The sequence below is a fragment of the Struthio camelus genome, chromosome 9 (assembly GCF_040807025.1).
Source record: "Struthio camelus isolate bStrCam1 chromosome 9, bStrCam1.hap1, whole genome shotgun sequence".
In the NCBI taxonomy this organism is placed as follows: Eukaryota; Metazoa; Chordata; class Aves; order Struthioniformes; family Struthionidae; genus Struthio; species Struthio camelus.
This window is the reverse complement of record NC_090950.1, coordinates 9,223,173-9,244,092: the sequence shown is the minus strand read 5'-3', so window position 1 is coordinate 9,244,092 and position 20,920 is coordinate 9,223,173. Positions and strand designations below refer to the sequence as shown.

Genomic DNA, 20,920 nt, shown 5'->3' with positions numbered 1-20,920 from the left:
CCTGTCTGTCAGGATCTGCATCTTGTGTCAATCATTTACTTCTTAACTGGTAGTTTCGATAACTTCACTGAAAATTACCTTAAGGTTCAGCCCATGTGCAGCTGCATTCCACTTACTGACTAGTATGGCAGGGATATTTACTGTTTAGATTGCATCTTTCCTGATAAACTCAGCACCAGGGCATAGATGTCAATACTGAAAAGAGGAGAGGAACCCCCCCCCCCCCCCAAACAACCCACAACAAATACCCAGAAAAGCTTTCCCAAAACCCAAGAAAACCAGCTGTTGAAGTAGGCTGTGATACCCTCCTCAGATCCTCTCCCAGCATTGTTTAGCTGTTCTGTGCCATACTTGGCATCCATACAGGGTCTAATAGTCAACAATGAAAGTGTAGGTATAGATGCTTTCCAAGGAAGTTAGGCATTGTATCCTCTTCTTTCTTTAATTTCCTGCTTTGGTTTTACTGTCATGAAACCTCTCTGTCCTTTTCAGGCTGTGGTCTTTGCTCCCTTAATACCAAACTCTTCCTCTAGAGCTCTTTTTTCACTCATGTGAGACAAAAGCCAGATATAGGAGTTAGTCATGATCTTTTCTGTGTTCACCGGTATTTCTAAGTAGAGTGTTACCAGCCTCTCTGCATCCAGCTTCATCCAGATATGGCCCTATTGCTTTAAATGCAGGGAGAGCTGGGTCTTGATAGAATTGCTCTTTATCTTGATACTCTTTAGGATCAGCGTCTTCTACTTCCGTGCCAGGATATGGTATGTTCCAGGTCTCTCACAGCAAAACCACAGTGTTTTTCCGTGATGCTTTTTCTGTCTTACTAGAACAAATGTTATTCGGGCCTGTGCAGAATGCACACTTGTGTCTCATCCAGTTCTTTTTCCTGGTTCATCACAGAACACTAGCACCAAAGCTAGGAGTATTTTCATTTGCTGCTGCTGCTTTTCTTCTTTCTCTGTTAAAGGCATCTGTCAGGAGAGGAGGCATAGTCTGAGATGAGACCTGCTGCTCCCTCCTTCACCTCAACCTCATGGTTAATTCCTGGAGATGTGGCTCAGCCTTGAAATCTGTGCCCTTTTGTGCCGTCTTTTTCTTTTTTCTTACATCCTTGTATTAGGGAACAAGCCAGCTTCATTCCATTGTGCGTAGCTGTGCACTGTATCACACGCCTGTGTCTTGCTGCTGTAGCTGAAGGCTGTTACGTACAATTTGCTTCTTGCTGGCCTTTAATCCTGTACCTCAATTTATGTGAGGCTGCTTTGACAACAGACTGTATGCACAAAGACTGCAGAGCTGTTTCTCCTGTGTCAGGTAGGAAGCAGTACATCCTGCTTGGAAGAGAAAAGAAAGCAACTCATCTTCACCGTAGTAGGTTGAACGTAAGGAGAGTTAAAACTGACTTTCACAAGACTGAGTTGGGTGTGGTAGTGCTGGCCTCTGATCTTGGTTATTCACAAAGGAGACCAGCTGATGAATGTGGATGCTCAAGACACCCGTCCCCACATCTCAGTATGGAGTTTCTTCAGGAAATACTTTTTTCATTGGCAAGCTAAGACCTCCATCAAGGTGACTGTGGTTGTAGCGGTTCGTCTCAGGTTCTCTGCGTGTTGTTTGGGTTGATAAAGTTCTTGAATATCTTGCAGACCAATCATCACATGTTTGAGGGTACAGCTCTGACTGAACACCTTGAATTCATGCCTGTTCCTATCCAGTCAATAGAAATCATTGGAGTAACTTTGGACTTCAAGATAGCAAGGGTCTGAGCAATATCCGTTATTTAAAAAAAAAAAAAAAAAGGAAAATCTCTATATGGCCATATCTTAATATACAGGCATCTCTTTTTATTTCTTTCAGCACTCCTTTTATTATTCTGATCCTTTCTGCAGTGTAACTTGTCAGTCTCAGTTGGAGAATTCTGTGTTGCCAAAAAGATCAGTTCCATGGCTGACAGTTGAACAGAAACAGAAAAACTTCCTGCACCTAAAGCTCAAATACTACCCTTTAGGAAAAGAGAAAAAGAATGCCATTTTTTGTCTCTCTCTCTCTCTCTCTTTTTTTTTTTAAAATAACTCCATCTTTCAGACGTCAGACTGGTATAACATAGTTCTGTTTCTCTGTCTTTTTAAATTTATTATTATTGTTTAAATTTCTGCTTCACTGTTGCTGCTACATCCCAAGGTGTGCTTTTGTAGCCTGTCACGTAACAACAATGAACTTTCAAGGCTGAGCAGCGTGGCGCATATTTTTGTTGATTAATTTTGTGGGAAGGGCATCCTTCTTTCATGATGACAGGTGTTTAGTTGGGGGTAATAATTACTTTTCCTACAATTCTTTATGATTTTTAAAAAACAAGTACACACAGTTACTTATTTTCCTCACTCTCGAACATATGGAATTTGAAATATGTATGTCAAATAAAGACTAAAAGAGTTTCAGTACAGGTTGAAGTGAATTGAACTTCTCAAAATTTAATTATAATTTGAAATGTTTCTTCCACAAAATGAAATCCACAGTAAGTGCCCTTTTATATCTTATGGGTGAGAGTCCAAACACAAACTTATACTTTTCTCCTGCAGTACCACAGTGGTTTGTGTGTAATATATAGTTTATGGTATTTCCTGCCATGCAGTAGCAGCACAATGCTGTCATGAAAATATTTAGTTCGATACTCTGTAGAGGATGCTCTCTAACAGTTGCCTAACACACTTGAATGTGTAATTAGTTATGGAAAAAAGGAATACCTTTTTTTTCCAGTACTTAGGCTAAAATGCTGGGTCTACCGTCAACATTGTCTTGTGAGAGCGAGAAAAAGCACAAACGCATAAGAAAGAGATTTTTAAAGCTTGGACAGGATGTGTTCCTGTTTGTGTATCGGATATACTTCATAATCGAAATGGAGGAGACCCTTTTAAGTGAAAAGTGTAAAATAACCATAGCGGTCTTGATGAATCTTGCTCAATTAGGAAACATTTTCCCCCTGGAAAATTTGTTTTATAAATTGGAAATGTGAAAGTGGAAAGGCAATTTGTGCTGCATGGTAATTTAGTTTTTGCTGGAGTCTGTCACTGCTGGAGAAATATTAAACGGGTAATTCTCCGGGTCCTTTTGAAATGTTCTTTAGGGTTGCAGTACGTGCTTCAGCCCTGAGAAGGGCAGGGAAGGAGCGCTCCGGGGCCGGGGGAGCCGGCCTGCGCCGCCGCGCTGCTGCCAGCCTGGCCTGTGCCCTGCCCCTCGGGGCTTGCTGAATGCCGACTTTTATTTGGGGTTGGGGAGTAGTTTGCTCCCTTATTATTAATGAAGGGTTATTTCAGAAACTTGAAGTGATAAATAGTTAATTACTGAAAACCTTTTTGTCTCATATGCTATTAGTTTTCCTTTACTCGTGTGCTTTCCGAAAAGGGGACTAGGGAAAAGGGAAGGGGAAGGAAAGCTCCTTTCATATAGGTGGGACCTACCCTTGAGCTAGCACGTTAGTTAGTATTTTATTTTCATCTCTTCCTCCTCTTTGGCTTACCTCAGCATTTATTTTTATGCTACTAGTTCGTTTGATTCGTGGCACACGTGTTTACTGTTGTGAAGGTAAATATTTACTTATGTAGTATACTTGCTCTTCCCTACCCTCTGACCTTGGGTTAACCAGCTCGTAACAGCTCCAGGTTGGGCTCTCGGGCAGCTATTTCAGCCATGTTGTTAGCCTGCGCGGGTAGACTGTTTCCAAATAGCAATCCCAAGTTTTGACCAAAATGAAATTACAGAAGTCATGGTCTCTCTCTCTCTTCTTTAAGTCGCCAGCTCTGTACGAAGGCCAGTATCCTGTGTGTACGGACAAGTGCAATATGCTATTTCATTTGGCTCAGCTGTCAGAGGGTAATGTTGTGCCTTGTTGCCTTAGCCATAGATTAGGTTTCAGTGAATAAACTTTGTAATTTACAAAGCAGTTACATTTTAAATGTGTTATGCACGTATATAAAATCAGTTCATGGTTGAATGAAAGCTAAAGGTTAATCTGCCTTGCCTGCTGCATGGGGCTGTTACTCAAAGATTAAGTTAGGACTTTTTTTTTTTTTTTTAAAGTAGTAAGTGAGACAACATACTTCTCTGCTAAATGAACCCAGCTCTTTGATGTCTTTATGACAGATGTTTACTGGAAAATAGCATAATAATTTTTTGCCTTTGTAGTAAACCAGTAACATCAATATAGGCAGATAATTGTATGTTCTCCAGAATTGTATGTTTTACTAAGTTTTCAAATCAAAGCAATTTAAATATGAATTACCGTTTTAGCAATTCTATTTATGACAGATATTGTCCTAGACTAGGAAAGAAAATCACTGCATGCAGGCCTAAAACTGTAGGTGATTTACCTTTTGCATAATAGTGCAAATTATATAATTGCATTACTGGTGTGATAGAACCCGTAGCTGTAGAGCAGGAGCCTGTTGAACACAAATAACGTTCTCCTCAACTTACGTACTGTATTCCTATTCTGCTGCTTCCTGTAAATAAAAGCAGCATTTACTTCAAAAACCGAAATACTCCAGCTCCACAAATCTAAATGAAGTGTTTGTATTTGCACTGCTTAGTGTTTGAGGAAACAGTACGTTTTGGGAGTATCTCTGAAATTTCCTAGAGAGTGGAATAAACCATAATGGTTTGTAGCTATCAAGACATATCACTGACTGTGGTCTGACGGTCATATACGGGTGACTTTGTGGTGTCTATTTTTAGATAGTGCCTTACTTAGCCTTTGATAAGAATAGAGAAATAAGTGCTTTATTTATTTTCCTTACTGTAAGTTTTAGTTAGGCTTTTATAATCTGACTTGTCCTCAAACATCCTTGATTGTCTGACGCCTTTGAATTTCATAGGGGACTTGTTTCAGAATTTTTTTCTAAAGCTCTAATTGCTCCGTGGTAGCTCTTTCTCAGTACTGCATTGAAAGAATATAATACATTGCACAGTATATGATTACACATCTGGTGTCCAATTGTTAATTCCTCTTTGCATTTGATCTTGGGTTTTTGGACCAATTTCACTGTGCGTTTGGGTTTTCTCTAGAGGTTCTTTTTCAAAAGAAGGTAGGCAGCACATTTAGCGATTATTTAGACTTTAATACTGAAAGATGTTTGCAAATGATGCTTTTGTAGCTAGCCTTTTCTTTATTCTTGGATTTTTTTACTAGTTTTTCGCTTAACTCTTGATTATTGATATTTAATATAGCATTATATTTTTAGGTGTAACAAAGGACCTAAGTTCCATTCTGTCTATAATGCATCTAGAGTGGCAAAAATAGCTCTGCACATCATGCAATTGGGATATGTTTGAGAGTTCATGGTATGTAGTAGAGAGAGAGTCCAGAATGAGTTTGTAAGTGTTTTTCTAGTCCTTTTGGTGCTGAGGTAGAGTAGAAGAGGGAATATAGAAATGTAATCTTTCATGTAAGTGTAATGTATCAAAAGACCTTGGTTATTGATAAAAATATTTCCTGTATTTTATATTTGCAATATGTATCCAGAAGTAATGTTTTGGCTTGAGTTGAAGTGATGCAAGCAAGTCTATATGTTTTCAGAGTGAAGGCAGTCAGACTTTGGAGCAGGTTGCCCAGAGAGGTTGTGGAGTGTCCATCTGTGGAGCTGTTCCAGAGCTGGGTGGACGTGATCCTGAACAACCTGATCCGACTTGGAGGTTGGCTGTGCCTTCAGCGGAGCCTGGACCCTGGTGGCCTCCAGAGGTCCCTTCCAACCTCAGTTGTTCTGTGATTCTGTGCGTCTCTCGCCATTACTTATCATTAAAGCAGGATGTCATTCCGAGTTCAAATAAAGCACATTCAGAAGGTCTTGACAGTAGTGAAGGGAGTGAGAAACAAATTCAATTCTTGGTGTCTCTTGAAGTTGTTGAGTTATATGTTTGTATTAGGCCAGAGGGATTTGTTTTTAAAGCGTTCAGTGTTTGGAAACACTGTATTTTTCTATTTGGTTTGGAAGCATTTAAATTGCTAGGCCTCTTTCTTGGGGTGGTGGCAAAGGAGAGCCTTTAAGTGCGGTTACGAAAGTTTGGGGGGGTTGTTCTCTTTTTTGGGTTTTTGGTATGAAAAAGTATCCACTGGCAGTCCTCTTAATTGCAGGCATGTCTTCAAAATTGCCCCGGTCTTGCTTGAAGCTGCTTGAAGCTCTGGGTTTCTTCCTCTTTCATCTTCTTTCTAAATTACTGTGCCGGGCCAAACTACAATAGAATTTTCAGGGCTGCTTCCTCTTCTCTTGGTAGCCAAGTTTCAAAGGCATCTCTCTGTATCTCTGGGTTTGACAGCTGGTCCTGCTCTTTTCCTAGTAAAGATACAATTCTTCTGAATTTTGAAGAAATAAAGCAGCTGTGTAGTGTAATAATGTTGTAACACGGTGAGCTGGCTTTCTCATTGTAGGTCTTCAGGAGCTGTCAGGAGTCTAAACAGCCATACTGAACACCTGCTTCTTGCTATCTTACTAACAGTGCACAGAAAAGCCTGTGGAATTTCAACTGAGGAGGAGACGCCTGGGCATAGGAACTGGAAATAGAGAGAAAGGGGAGGCAGCAGGGAGTGGAAAGTTGTGGAGGAGCTAAAAATGATACGGAGCCTCCTTAAAGGTCATAGAGTCCTTACTTGCATACCTAGCAAAGCTGGAATGGCTTAGTCTTTAATAGTACTTGGGTCATGCTGATTTTAGGCCTCTGTAGATAACACCCTGCAAATGAGAAATTTTTTAACATGTTCCTTATAAGGCAGGTAATATTCAGAAAGTGATCGTTTTTTTCTCTTCATTCAGTTTCCATGTGCGGCCAGTCATAATTCACGTACATTCAAGTCTGTGCATACGTTGCTAGTCAGTTCAAGGAATTGCTAAGAATTAGTGCGCTATTATACTTATATTGCATATTATTACATTATGAATAATAAAACGTGCAATGAAATATAAAAATATTTAATAAAATATATTACATATAATAAAAATATATAATGTGTTTTGTTATCATATATTATATTATAATAACATACTTATTAATTAATGCTTTTTAGAGACACGACAGACAACTATAAAATGACTAAACCAGTTATTTATGGTGATCATTTTCAACATTTTACCCCCAAGCTATGGAGACCTATTTGTTTAAAGGAGTATATATATTTTTTTCCTCTGAAGATAACTGTATTTGAAGATACAGAAGTGGGTGTTTAGAAGCGTTCTTGTTGGTTTTGCGTTTAGTTTTACTCAGAATTCGGCTTCCACTGCTAAACAGTGCTCCAGCCCGACATGGGAACCCAGGGACTCGTTCCCTGGCTTCCCTAAGTGAGCAGTCAGACCCCTCTCTCTTCTGTAAGAGGAACTTCGGATGGGAAGCACCTTAGACCCTCTTAAGTGCCCCCTGTATTGGGTTGTTCTTTGACTACAACTCTCCCTGGGTCGATTTGCCAGTTTGTTCTTGTATACTGAGATAACTTGAAAATAAAAGCCTGAAGAGAACCTCATTTAATCAGCTGGAAAGGAAAAATGCCCTTCCTGCTGCCTGGAATGGGAGCCTACTATTTCATAGAAAACCTGCACAATCTGTAGAGTGCGTTTGGTGTCTCTGAGCAGTTTGCTGGAGACAGGCATCTGTCTCTGTGGTGTTTTCCGGTCTGATCCTGCATACCTCTGTGTTACCAAACGGAAATTGTGTTAGTTTCTTGTCATCCCCTCGCTAATCTTTAGGGGTTTTTTGAATGGGAGGTTCAGAGGCAGTAAAAAAGAAGAGATTTTTGATAACTTATCTTGCCAACTAAATTGCTTGTGTCTTGCCACTGCTGTTTTTCAGTAACATAGTCTTGTTTGCAGAAAGAGTATCTATATATTTTTTTTTAACAGGTTGTCATTTCCTGATTTTTTTTTTTTTTTTTTAATAGAAGCTTGCTGATGATAATAATAGAATGTGCTGTTACAAAGACAAATGACACTTGTCTGCACTCTAACTGTATTTTTTCCCCATTTTCTTTAGGCCACTGAGGAGGTTTCAAAAAATCTTGTTGCCATGAAAGAAATCCTGTATGGCACAAATGAAAAAGAACCACAGACAGAAGCTGTGGCACAGCTTGCTCAAGAGCTGTACAACAGTGGTCTTCTAAGTACCCTTGTAGCTGACTTGCAGCTGATTGATTTTGAGGTAAGAAAATAAGTTTTGACGCTTCATATGCTGTCTATGCTGAAATAAATTCATCTGAATTCTTGTCACTTTAGTTGGATACCAACAGCTTTTGATCTACAGGTTTTATTTTCTGACTGCGACAAAGCCACTAGAAAGTGTATTCTTCTTATTACAAAAGATGTAGTAAATTAAGCAAATACAGAATACAAAATTTGTGAATTTGCACAAAATCCTAAATTGCACAAAATTGAAGTAGATAAACCTTTAAGCTTGACTATACAGTTCCATTAAAATTTTGGAATAAAGGATTAATCTTTTAGTAGTAATACTATAATGAATGCAAGGTGCAAACGTCTGTCTGGAACTTGACACCTCGTCATATCGAATAATTTAGCTTCCCAGTGTCACAGTGAAAAATCACATGATTATTTATAAGAAACTGCAGTACAATTGGATTTTCCGGTTTTTCTTGAGGCCCCACAAGAAGTCTGTAGTTGTCTAAGAAAAGAGCCAAGAAGCCTTGTATTTCACTCCGCAGCCTTGACCATAAAGACCCTCCCGCCTGTTAAGGTGGTTTGAAAATGGTATCGTTCATAACTGAGCTGGTCATGTTGCAAATACAGCAGTGTAAACTCCTATTTTAGTATCACATTCAAAAAACTAATAGCTTTTTTCCCCTGTTCTTTCTTCTCTCTCCTCTACCCTGCCCGTAACTCCCTCTGATTTGTGTGTTAGTACAATGTGGTGATATTTTCTCCTACGCACACAACTATTTACCTCAAACATATAAAACATTCTGGTTGTTATTAAGCAAGGAGACTTGAGAGAGAGTGAACGCTGAAACATGATGGCCTTTAATTGCTGAAGGAAGGAAGGAAGTGAAACGTCATTTGGATTTTGTTGACCTTATAGATTCTTATCGGCATGGTGTTTATGCAGCCTGGTTATTAGCGAAGGAAACCTTCGTTATCTTCTGGTAATGAAGAATGATAACGATTTGCACAGGCTTGCTCTCATTAAAAAGAACTATTCATTTTATTCTAAGGGGACTTAAAGGATTGCGAGCAGTTTCCTGCTTTTAGGCTTTGGGTTGCATTGCTACTTGGGGATGTGACCTTTCCCCCTGGAGAGGGAACAAGTCATTCATGTTGCTTTCTAGGCTGCACCGTGGCTGCTTTTCAAGAATGGGACCTGGCACGCTGTCCAGCTACTGTTGCTACCCAGAATTAACATCAACACACCCATACTCCAAACCTGCACTAGCTTCCAGTTTCTACAAAGCCAATTAAATGTTGGCTTTGGCATTTCAAATCTCTGTGACGGGGGTTTGTCTCGTTTGATATGGTTTCTCCATTGCTGATGGAGATATGAAGTTGATTTCCTGTCGGTTCCTAAACTTGCAGAATAGCTTGAGTATTTATTCCTTCTGGTGCCCCAGCAAAGCCTGAGGTCATTCAAGGATTGAGCAAATGTCATCTTTTTTTTTGCCAAGAAATTTATTCTTGTCCCTGAAGAAGATTTCTTTATAGTATACTGAGATAATAGTGTTTACTCTGACTCTTAAACTAGCTCAAATGTATTTGAAGAGGAATACCATGGTAAAAAACAGAAGAGTAACAAATGTAATGCTTTTGTGTTTTTAATGAAGAAACTGTGTAACTGTCCAAACCTTGTTGGACAGAGAAGGCTTGTTAAAAATGGTATCTGTATCCTGGAGCTTTCTTTCCAAGTAAAGCAGTTAACAAAACCGTCTACTTGACTGAATAGTGTTACAAACTGAGCAGTCATCTCCCTGCTGATTTGTGCTAATGTATCTGTAGGAGAGATGGTATCCTTTGTGAAACTATTTTTTTTTTTTTAATGAAGAAAAACAAAAGACAAAAACGCCTTTTGCATAAGGGAGCCTGAATCTTTCAACTCGGGAGACAATGCTAGCACAGTTTCACTCTTACCTCTTGCAGTCGTGACTATTGGCACAAGGTTCAGTGTCTGTTTGCCCTTGTTAGACCATGACATCACTTAGTAATAGATGTTTTTAACACTAACTGGATTTGGTATTACTGTGTACCACTATTAGTTCAGTTATGTGAATAATAAGAAAATGCTGTTCTTGCTGGTGAATTCAAAGCAAACTGTGAGATCCAAGGCAAAATTGGCAATGTTAGTGAATGAGAGTTGATGACTATATTATGTGGAGTTTGAGTAAAGCAATTTCTGGAAACACTGCTCCACTCTACCAGAACAAAGAGTTGTGGTGTTGCTTTGGGCTGGCTTTCAATAGAATTGTAATTGAGAAAACAAGCATTTACAAACAAACTCTTATATCCTGAAAACAACACTCTAACGAGCTGTCCATGCTAATTCACTAAACATGCCATTTTTAAAACTATGGTTCTCCTACATGTTCATAAATATTTGATTTTGTCCTATGCAACGTGCATTGTTGATTTGATTTTTGAAAAGGGTATTAATTTATGTGTTATTGCTCTTATTTTTGAAATGCTTGCTAAAAAAGTACAGCTTGCGTTTTACTTGAAGGCTTGCTGATGTTACCAGGAGTTTTTAAGGCACAGCTAGAGAGTCTCAAAAAAAAAAAAAGATCTACTTAAGGTTTTTATGTATCAGGTTCAGGGAGCCTTTAGGTAGAATTGCTTCGCAGGCTTTTATTTGCAAGTCTAGAAGAAGTTTGCTATTTCTTTTTATTTCTTTTTTCTTTTCTGTTTTTTTTCCCCTGAATCACATGTGATAACAAATAGTTTGGAAGATGTCTTTATGACCATTCCAAATGGAAAGTTAATTTCAGAAATCTGGCTTTTAAATGATAAATGTGAATGACAGTGAAAAGTGTTTATATTTATGGTCAGCTTTTTATTGATATCCTTACCAATTTGTCAACTTTAGCTATGGGCTGACGTGTCCCAAGAGAAGTAAGTGGTAGATATATATATATTCAGTGAAGAGAACATTCCCACTGCCTGGTACTAGCAACATACCTTTTTTTTTCTTTTTTTTTTTTTGGTGTCACTGGTGCTGAATTAAAGCCCATTATCCTATTTATGCTACTCTTGTCTGTTATAAAATGTAAGACTTGTGTTTTAAGTCGATGGATGCTTTTTGTTTGGAGTTTTTATTTATTTATTACCTCCAAAAGTTAAAATTTTAAGTTGGATGTTAACGCTGCAGTCCCAAGCGCTCTGCAGATTCCCGGAGGTGGCAGTGTATGTCCCTAGAGAAGGGGGGGAGAATAATAGAACATTGAAGAAATCTACTTTCAAGCAAGAGCATTGTTTAAAAGCTGGTATGTTGTATCAACAAAAACAAGTATAAAACAAAGTCCCAGAGATGGATGCTGTATAGGAATATTAGATGAAATACGAAGTGGCTTTGTTTCTTAATGCAAGCTACCCACGGTAAAGCGTTTTCAGTGCTTTGACACATTGGAAATGGGTATAAAGAAGCAGAATATTTGACCTAATTAAGGGAGTGTACAGAGCCTGACTGAACTGCAAAACTTATTAGGTGCGAAGGCACGAGATGACGATAATGATGTTTAATTCTTACCTGCGTAGCGGACTTCAATAATATGCACTTAACTGCTTGTGTTTTTGACAGGGCAAAAAAGATGTTGCTCAAATTTTCAACAACATTCTCAGAAGGCAAATTGGTACAAGAACTCCTACAGTTGAATACATCTGCACTCAACAGAATATATTGTTTATGCTATTAAAAGGGTATGTACACTATGAGGCGTAAATAGGCCTTTATATGAAGTAAGAAGTTTTTCATTTTATAGAAAAGCAGTGAGTTTTGAAATGGTTTTTCTTCCTTTCCAATACATTTGATTTTTGTCTTAGAGCTTGTCCTTTCCCTAAGGAAAAGCAAATTTGTTTGGAACACCAAAAATATTATTTTGCATGAAATATGGCTGAGAACTGATAAACTGATAGTAACCTAACAAGATTCTTCCTGGAGTCCAACGGATATTTTCCCTTCAGTATACTATCTGATCAAATTTAAACTATTTACTTGTGAACTTACTCGTTTATCAAGTATTAAAGACTGTTTGTTTGCTTTAACCACCATCATTTCCGGTTTTCTGTCCTATCACCAGGTCTTAGTTTGTGGCTTTTTCTCCATAGTGATTCATATTCTTACAGTCGCACAAACACACTAGCTCAAACTTGTCCAAATAAAGAATGATTCAGGACATATGTTGCATGCCAGAGTGCTATTTCCTCCTCTATTCTTGTATTATTTGTGTTGTTGGATATTGAAGAGTCCTGTCATGTTGAATACGTGATTGTACGTGTAGAGCTGTGCATCTTGAACATGAAGTCTTGCTGTATGGAGAAAGCACGTGTTTTGCATCTTTTAATTTCTTGCTGACTGCAAAGGCTAAGCCCTAGAAGCAGTACTGACTGTTTGCATCAGTTCTTATAAGCTTAAGAAATCCAGTCTGCCAGAGGTACTTTCATTTTTCCTGCATTACAGCTGTGATTTTTGAGGGGAAGCAAGATTTAGATGTTAGAAGGACAAGAGAAGGACATTATTAATTGTGGCATAATACGAAAGAGAAGATACTGATTCAATGCTTCCTCAAAATAACTTACAAAGAAAGGCAAAGAAATTGGAGGTACAGAGAAATGAAACTATTTTCTCTGCATGCTCTTATTTACGTAGGACGGAGGGATGTAACCCATTTGTCCTAATTTTCTGACAGGTTTTGCTGAAACACATTCATGAGTGAAAATGTTTGAAACGAGCATTTAGGCTTCAATGACTTAAATATTATATCTGGCATCTGGTTGAGTCAAATTTAAGTAAATTTAAAATATGGGATGATTTGCAAAAAAATTGGTAGAATTCAGATCTCCCTGAAGGGTTAAGTGGGAAAGTGATGCGGCGCTTAATGTGAAAATTAATGCACGAGAAAACTTTTTGTATGATGATAACAGTTAATGCTCAATACACGCAATGACTCTTTGCTCCAGAATCCTTCCGGTGAATTTAAGTTAGCTCCCACTGAATTAGGACCAAGATCTTTTTAGGTGAGAGGTGGGGGGGTATATAAGAGGCTTTGATTGCTCCGAGTGTAGGTAGGTGGCAACAAACTTTTCTGTAGATCAGGGTAGCTCATATTTCAAAATGTTGAGATTAGTTCTTGCCCTAGAAAGGCAGCCTCCATTCGTCCAGTTTCCTACTATTAAGCATACTTGTTTGGGAAAATAAGGAGCTAGTATAGAGTACAAAGGTGCATTTCTGTCAAATGTGCATCTTAAACTCACAGCTTAAACAGCTGCTCTTGGTATATGCTAAAATCAGCTGAAGGAACAACAAAGTACTTGAGCAAGCGTAGCAGCAATTTGTAAATGGAGCCATGCCTGAGGGCTTCATCACTTGTATCAAATCAACATGATGGACGTGTTCTGGAAAGTCTCTTTTTAGAAGTTGCATAGGCTCTGCTTGAGGTAATCAAGACTTAGGTGCAAAGAAGGTGTTCTGTATTGCTCTTACAATCAAAGGACACTGTGGCCAACATTTCAAGCAGGGCATGTTCCATTGAGTAGGCAGGGACACTGAAGGAAGGTTTAATGAAAGAGGAGACACGAAGACATGCCTATTATTATTAATCCTTTGGCTTCGTGCTCATATAAAGCATAGTATTATGTAAATTGCTGTTATATGTAAGCAAACAGCTTTCTAGACTGAGATTGCTTACTGCACATCCAGATGTGTGCAATCCTACAAATCTGAAAAAAAAATTGATTTTGAGTATAAAGGGAGAGATTTTTATTTAATCTTATTTCTCGTTTTATAGAAGTAATTTGTATTGGCAGTAATTTAATCGTTTCAGTGCTTTCAGTAATATTTCAGGAAAATATTTGAAAGTGGAGTTTAATAGTTAAGTACCTCTAATTATTTGAGTTATTGTTGACTTGATAGCACTGAAAGTTGTAATCATGCACTGCGGTGTTGCAATGCTAACTTTGGAAGGTATTGAAAAAGGTTCTTTGTTTTATAGGTACGAATCTCCAGAAATTGCTCTAAATTGTGGAATAATGCTTCGAGAATGCATCAGACATGAACCACTTGCTAAAATAATCTTGTGGTCAGAACAATTCTATGATTTCTTCAGATACGTGGAAATGTCGACATTTGACATTGCTTCGGATGCATTTGCCACGTTCAAGGTAATTTACATTCCATACTTGAATTATTACTATTTCAGTAGCTCTTTGTTATGTCAACTGAGGTGTTGTGTGTTACGTTCTTGAGCAAAATAAGCAAAGAGAGAGGAAAAAAATTGATCTGGTGCATATGGGTAAGCTGGACGCTGTTCTTCCTTGTTTCTTAGGACATAAGAGATTCTTTTAAATATACATACTACGTTCTCAATAACTTTTATTCCAGAAGGCAAAATTTAAACTGCTGTGCATTAGTTGAATACAAGTGCAACTTCATGTGCCAGTGACCTTTATGTTTCTCTCTCCAACTGTAAGGCTATTTAAGCAAGTGGTTTCCTTTTCGTTTCATTACAAGCAGAGTATATGTGGTCTTAAATTTGTCTGGAGAAATTTTTTGTTGGCCCAAAACAACTGGTTATGGGACTATCAACATAACTAGTTAATACTGACTGTAGTCAGTCAGTATTAACTGCTGAGTGTTAACCTCAGTTGCAGAGAGTTCTGTGCATGGCCTTGATCCATGTAATGGAGCTCTTCAGTGGTAATTTCACAGGCTACTATAATTTATCTGTGTGAATTAACACAGTGCATAGCAGACCTTTCATGAGTGATACCAAGTTCATTAACAATGTCCAAATATCGACATTCACGTCCCAGATTTCTTTGTTTAATGAAATAGCAAAATTGTCTATTAGATGTCTTACGTTCTTACTGGTTATTCAGAATGAATATGTACTGTTTAAATATTTTAGTGAAAATACTGCTTTTGTGTTGTTTTACAGGATTTGCTTACAAGACACAAATTGCTAAGCGCGGAATTTTTGGAACAACATTACGACAGGGTGAGCAAATATTTTTCAATATTCAATGTTTTCTTGTACTGTATATCTTCTTCTTATTTGAAGAAATCGGTATTTTCATTCCTTGCTTAGCTTCCTTTTTGAAAGTTTGTGTACAATATTGTACCAATTGAGCTGACAGTAGTTAGTGCCAAAGCAGTAAAATCAAGATTAAAACCTTATTGTTGAATGTAAAAAGTGAGACTAAGGTGGAAACAGGAGACAAAGGGTGGAAGTCTAGGTCTGTGGAAATGCGTTTTGTTTCCACTAGAGGGAACCCCTTCCCAGGTTTTTTTCTTTTTTCTGTCTTAGCCCATGACAACAAAAGAATACGAGTTAGCCTTCCTCTACCTGCTGGTGCTCTTAAAATTAACGAGCAAAGAGCATTCAGTAGCTGTGAACTGTTATGGTTTAAGAAAAAAACAGATAGCTGCTCCCAACACGTCAGTCTAAATATCAAAGGCTCCTAAAAGCGTGAACACTTTTTAAAAAAAGTGCATACAGTGTTTAACAGTAGTGGCTTACAAGACAATGAGATTTTTGAAATTTTGTTATGGATTCCCCCCCATCCATAATTATGGATGCATAATTATCATGTACACACTCATAATCATAAACCGATTTATAATATTATGATCATGGATCTTTGGAAGAGTGCTTGTGACAGTGGAAAAGGTTCTAACTCTTCTATTTGTTCACTGTTTAGTTCTTCAGTGAGTATGAGAAGTTACTTCATTCGGAAAATTATGTGACAAAAAGACAGTCACTTAAGGTAAAGGCAATTTTATTTTCTTCTTAAAAGCAAAATTAGAGAACTCCTTTAATTTCAAGGTGGGTTGACTTTAATTGAATCGGCCTCAGTAACTGCCTTTTAGTTACGAGCATAATCTTTATTTTAATTTTTCCTATTTTTTAATTCTTCAGATGAATTAGTTTTCTTTATTCCAGTCCTTTCACCAGTAATGTTGAGCACACACTGGGTCATTTGTCTCCACATGCAGAAATAGCTATATGCAAGTATGTTTTCCCGCCCCCCCCAGCAAATCTGGACGTGTTTAAATAATTCAATGAAGACTCACATAACGTGACTAGAGTAAAAATAGTCTTACATTCAAGTTAAAAAATATCGAACATAAATATAATACATAAGTAAGCTAACTCGTAGCAAGAGTGGTACTTGTGGGGAATACCGGATTACTCCTGCAACAAAACTCCCAGCAGCAGGAGGTTTTGTGTACTTTTGAGAGCTTTAGTGTGTTTTGTTCACTAGCAAATATTCTTTCGAGCTGGGGGAAAGTGCATAGATAAAATCTACTGAAGTTTTTGTCTTAATTTTGCATCCCTTCTGGACAAAGAGCATGGCAGAAGAAGTGGAAATATTTATTATTTGAAGTAGAGAGTCTCTATTTTTACCACATTCTTATCGGTAATGTGTGGGGTTTTTTTTTTTGTGTAAATGGAAAACATAATGTAATTATGGTAGGGGAGGGGAAGTGAAACAGACTTTTCTTACCAATTCCAATTCACAATAAGGGGGGAGCAGAAGGTGATTTTTCAGTTGTGGTATGGAGGAAAAAGGAGAAACTGCATCATCAGAATAAGAAAAGCGTACCTTGCACTTAGAAATTCGGGATTCAGAAATTCTGCTTTTTCAGACTAGTATCAATTACTAAGCATGTTTAAAAGCACTTATGAAAAAGTTGTTTCTTATTTCAAATGTCGGTAGTTTTTTATTTGGTTTTGTTTCCCACTTTTAGCTTCTTGGTGAATTGTTATTGGACAGACACAACTTCACAATTATGACAAAATACATCAGTAAACCTGAAAATCTCAAACTAATGATGAACCTTCTACGAGACAAGAGTCGTAACATTCAGTTTGAGGCCTTTCATGTGTTTAAGGTATGATATTAAAAAAACCCCAACCACCCCACAATAAAAGTTATTTAGTTGAGTAAAATTCTACACTGAGCCTGAATGCAACTCATCTGAGCATCTGCTCCTGTTTGTCTTTATTATGGTCCATCTTTACAAATAGTTGTCTTTCTGAAAATTACTATCAGTGTCATCTTATACAATTTTGGAATTAAGAAAGATAAAGTGCAGTGGAATAAGGAAGAACGCATGATTTCGTGCAAAAGCATGAAGCATCTTGGGGTTCGGAAATATTTTCATCATGCTGCATGTTAGGAAAATAGCTGTATTTAATCAAATCACCTAAACTTCAAAGTCTAAATTCTAATTTTCATATGAAAACAGATGCGTTTTGATTTAGTAGTAGACAAGCAAATGACTAATAAGAGTTTGGAGGTAGAACTTGAGGTGTAAAAGCTCTTGGTGTACGTAAATATATCCATTTGATGCCCTGCCCTTTGCTACAGAAATTAACCATGAAATATTTTGAGTGGGTTCTGCAGGGCATTAGGGCTGATCAGCTCCTGTGGACACAAATTTACCTTGGAACTGGTGTTCTATTCTAATAAAAATAAAATTATTTTCATTTTTCTGTGGGGATATTGGAATATAGAGTGGTTAAAACATCATTTTAAATTATTGTTATAGTTGTTTTATTTGTTAGGTTTTTTTTTTTAATTGAGCTTTCTATTTCCTACTCTTATGGCAGACTCCTTTTACTTTTTTGCAGGTGTTTGTAGCCAATCCTAACAAGACACAGCCTATATTAGACATCCTCCTAAAGAACCAGACCAAACTTATTGAGTTCCTCAGCAAGTTTCAGAATGACAGGACCGAGGATGAACAATTTAATGATGAGAAGACCTATTTAGTTAAACAGATCAGGGATTTGAAGAGACCAGCACAGCAAGAAGCTTAATCTCCAATAAACCCCTAAAATATTAAACCCAAATTCAGCATTTGCTGTTAGATATTCAGCATCAGGCACTCTTATCGATTCATGAGGAACATTACTGCTAATCTGCTGTTCAGTGAACGGTTTTTGTTTTTCTCTTTTCTTTTTTAGTCCAAGTTGAAAAACATAGCTGCTGCTTTCTTGCACAATGTGGACTTTATTGATATTTGTGTCATTTCAGAATTCAAAGACACTGCTTGTTTTAGGAGTCCTGAAAAGAAAGATTCTAGGTTCATGAAAGCAAACATATAGATACTAGTTTGATTTAGGAAAGAAGGTATTAATGTAGTTAAGCAACAGGTTGCATGCTTGCAAATCTGAATAAATCTGTACGTTTGCACTTACCTTGTTTGAGATATGAGCACAATGTGACCTGTGCATACCTGGCACCATAGTATAAGATTATATGCCTTGATTAAAAAAAATGTGCAGTGCTTTATTTGTAATCAAAGGGGAAATGTATCTAAGATGTGAGCTTATTGGGATAAACAGTTGTCTTGCAAATAAACTGATATTGAAACTTAGCAAGAGTGAAATCTCAAGGTTCATAAGGAAAATGTATATATGCCTTTCACTGCTTTATAGTTTGTTTGTTTGTTTTTTTTTGACATGATTTGATTTTTCTGAGAATTGACTTGTAAACTTGGAAATATGTTCTAAGGGTTTTTGTTAATTTTACTTTAAAGGTCTTTCAGACAGTAGAGCTAGCAGTGACATTTTGCATTTCATTTCAACAATGCTTGCTGTTTCTTTTGTATATAACTCCTAGGCTGCTCATTTCTTTAAAGTATGATTTAATTTGTACAGCAGAGGAATGTTATTGTATTAGTCTGTAACTATTACCTAATATTGAGTTTTGCAAAATGAATGCTCATATGTAATTGAATACTTCAGATCACATGAAAATGCTGATTTAACAATCTTAAGTACTGCAGCATTAAAAGAAAAAAACTCAAATTCTTTGTATTCATTTATCTAATGGGGTGCCATCAATTAGGGTAGGCTGAAATAGAGAACTGGAACCCTTTAAACTATATTCTTACTGGATAATATTGGCCTTATTCAAGTAAACTAGTGTTGTGCTCACCAGTTCTGCAAATGGCAAAGATTATACTAAATTAATATTGATTTATTTTGCTTCTGGGGAGCCTACGGTGCACCATTTCTTTCTTATGGTAAATAGTACAGTAGTTGTGAAAGTGAATAATTTAATTCCCTCTGACTTCAAGAAACGTACTTTTATAGAAGTCCTAGTGGTAACAAAATGATTTTAATTTTGTTAATTTTGTTCTTTAATGCTGCAAACTATCAGTATTTATAAAAACAAAAAAACAACTGATTTTGCACCATGTTTTTGTTACTGTGATCATACAAAAAGAATCTACTAAGTATAGCTAAACAATGTTATTAAAATTGTATCTATCCATCATATAGTAATGCTAAGATCACAGCCAACCAAACTTATGGATTGGAGTCTGAAAGTTCAAATTCTGCATGGCTGAATCTGATTGAGACTGCTATAGAAAATGTGTGTTGCTTCCTATCCTCCTACTAATTAAAATATTTCCCAATCAGCAAGATGAAGCTCCTTAGTGACATTTAAGCTGATTTTTAAAGCCTTCATAAGGGAAGCCAGATAGTAGCTCCAGAAAACTGGGTGTTTTCACTCTGCAAATTAAAATCGCTCTTAACATTATAATTGGTCTTTTAAAGGTTCTTAATATGTACTTTGCATACAGAATCATTTTTGCCTACTGAAAACAAAATAGCTTAATCTTACTGAAGATCTCTTACACAGGCAGGCAGAACTGGCCATAATATGGTATTATAGTTCAGTACTAACAGTCTATTATATTTTGGTTTATCATAGCTGAGTGGAGGAAAACATTATTTGCCAAGTTACTCACCATACCATATAAGGCTTCCTCTTTAGGAAAATGTAGAAGTGCTAAAGATTTATATATGTAAAGAAGTGAAAACATTTGGACTGGGATGTAGGTTACTCTTTATTAGGCCTGGGAAACAATGTCTATGGTAACTTTTTTAATATGTGAAAACATTTGAATGTTGGCTTTCGAAAAGAAGTTGTATTTAAATTAAAGCTCATTTGACGTGCTCTTCGTATTAAAAAAAAAAAAAACCTATTGTTCTGGAAGTGGTTTCTTATCTGCTTGAAGGCTTTAAGATATTACTTATTTAAATGTGAGAGGTTTTTGGTTTTGCGCCTTTTTTTTTTTTTTTTGAGAGATGTATACAGTTGTAATTCTACTTCCGTAGTAGCATTTCATTTCTCCTGAGGAAAATGCATTTCTTATCAGAAAAATCTGGCTGGCCCCATAATTTAAATTGAAATAAAATTTTGAAGAAAAACGTGTGCGCTTCTCTGTGTTTTTGAAGACGGTGAGTTTTTCGTGGATGTGAATGTCTTTTCCCTGTTGTTGCCTTAGAGGGATTCAGCTTCCTTCCTTTGAAAGAAGGAGGAAGCATGAAAAACTGTGGATGGCTTAAAAAAACACTTTTGAGCAATTCAGTGTTGTATTAGAGACATCAATTTTAGTTAATTGTTGATGAGCTATTATTTTGCCTACACATAACGTGTTTTTGCTGATTCTGTTCCATTTTTGCATGTCCAAAGGCAAAGAGAGGAGATGCCATTTCCTGCGTACTACCTAGGATGGGACGAGGTTAGTGGCATTGAATCTTCCGTAATCCTAGTTCACTCCCTTTTCGCCTAATTTCAGGAGAAAAGTTTGTGGAATTGGTAACTCTCTCCTTAAGAAATACTGTAGTTTCTTTGCCTTTGAAGTTGTTTGCCTCTATTTGTCATATATAACACCCTAAGTCGTGCAAGGGTGTCACTGGCAAGAGAAC

The 20,920-nt window shown here is 37.1% G+C and overlaps 1 protein-coding gene across 5 annotated transcripts in view; it reads left to right on the top strand.

Moving 5' to 3' along the window:
* Positions 1 to 20,419, top strand: part of CAB39 (calcium binding protein 39) — a 50,378-nt gene extending 29,959 nt beyond the window's left edge. For all 5 annotated transcript variants that reach the window (XM_068954562.1, XM_068954560.1, XM_068954564.1 and 2 more), the window contains 7 exons: positions 8,011 to 8,175; positions 11,770 to 11,888; positions 14,180 to 14,348; positions 15,125 to 15,184; positions 15,888 to 15,953; positions 16,939 to 17,082; positions 17,825 to 20,419. In XM_068954562.1, coding sequence (XP_068810663.1) covers positions 8,011 to 8,175; positions 11,770 to 11,888; positions 14,180 to 14,348; positions 15,125 to 15,184; positions 15,888 to 15,953; positions 16,939 to 17,082; positions 17,825 to 18,013 — 912 coding nt within the window. In that variant the 3' untranslated portion in view covers positions 18,014 to 20,419. The remainder of the gene's footprint in view (positions 1 to 8,010; positions 8,176 to 11,769; positions 11,889 to 14,179; positions 14,349 to 15,124; positions 15,185 to 15,887; positions 15,954 to 16,938; positions 17,083 to 17,824) is intronic.
* Positions 20,420 to 20,920: the final 501 nt, after the last annotated feature.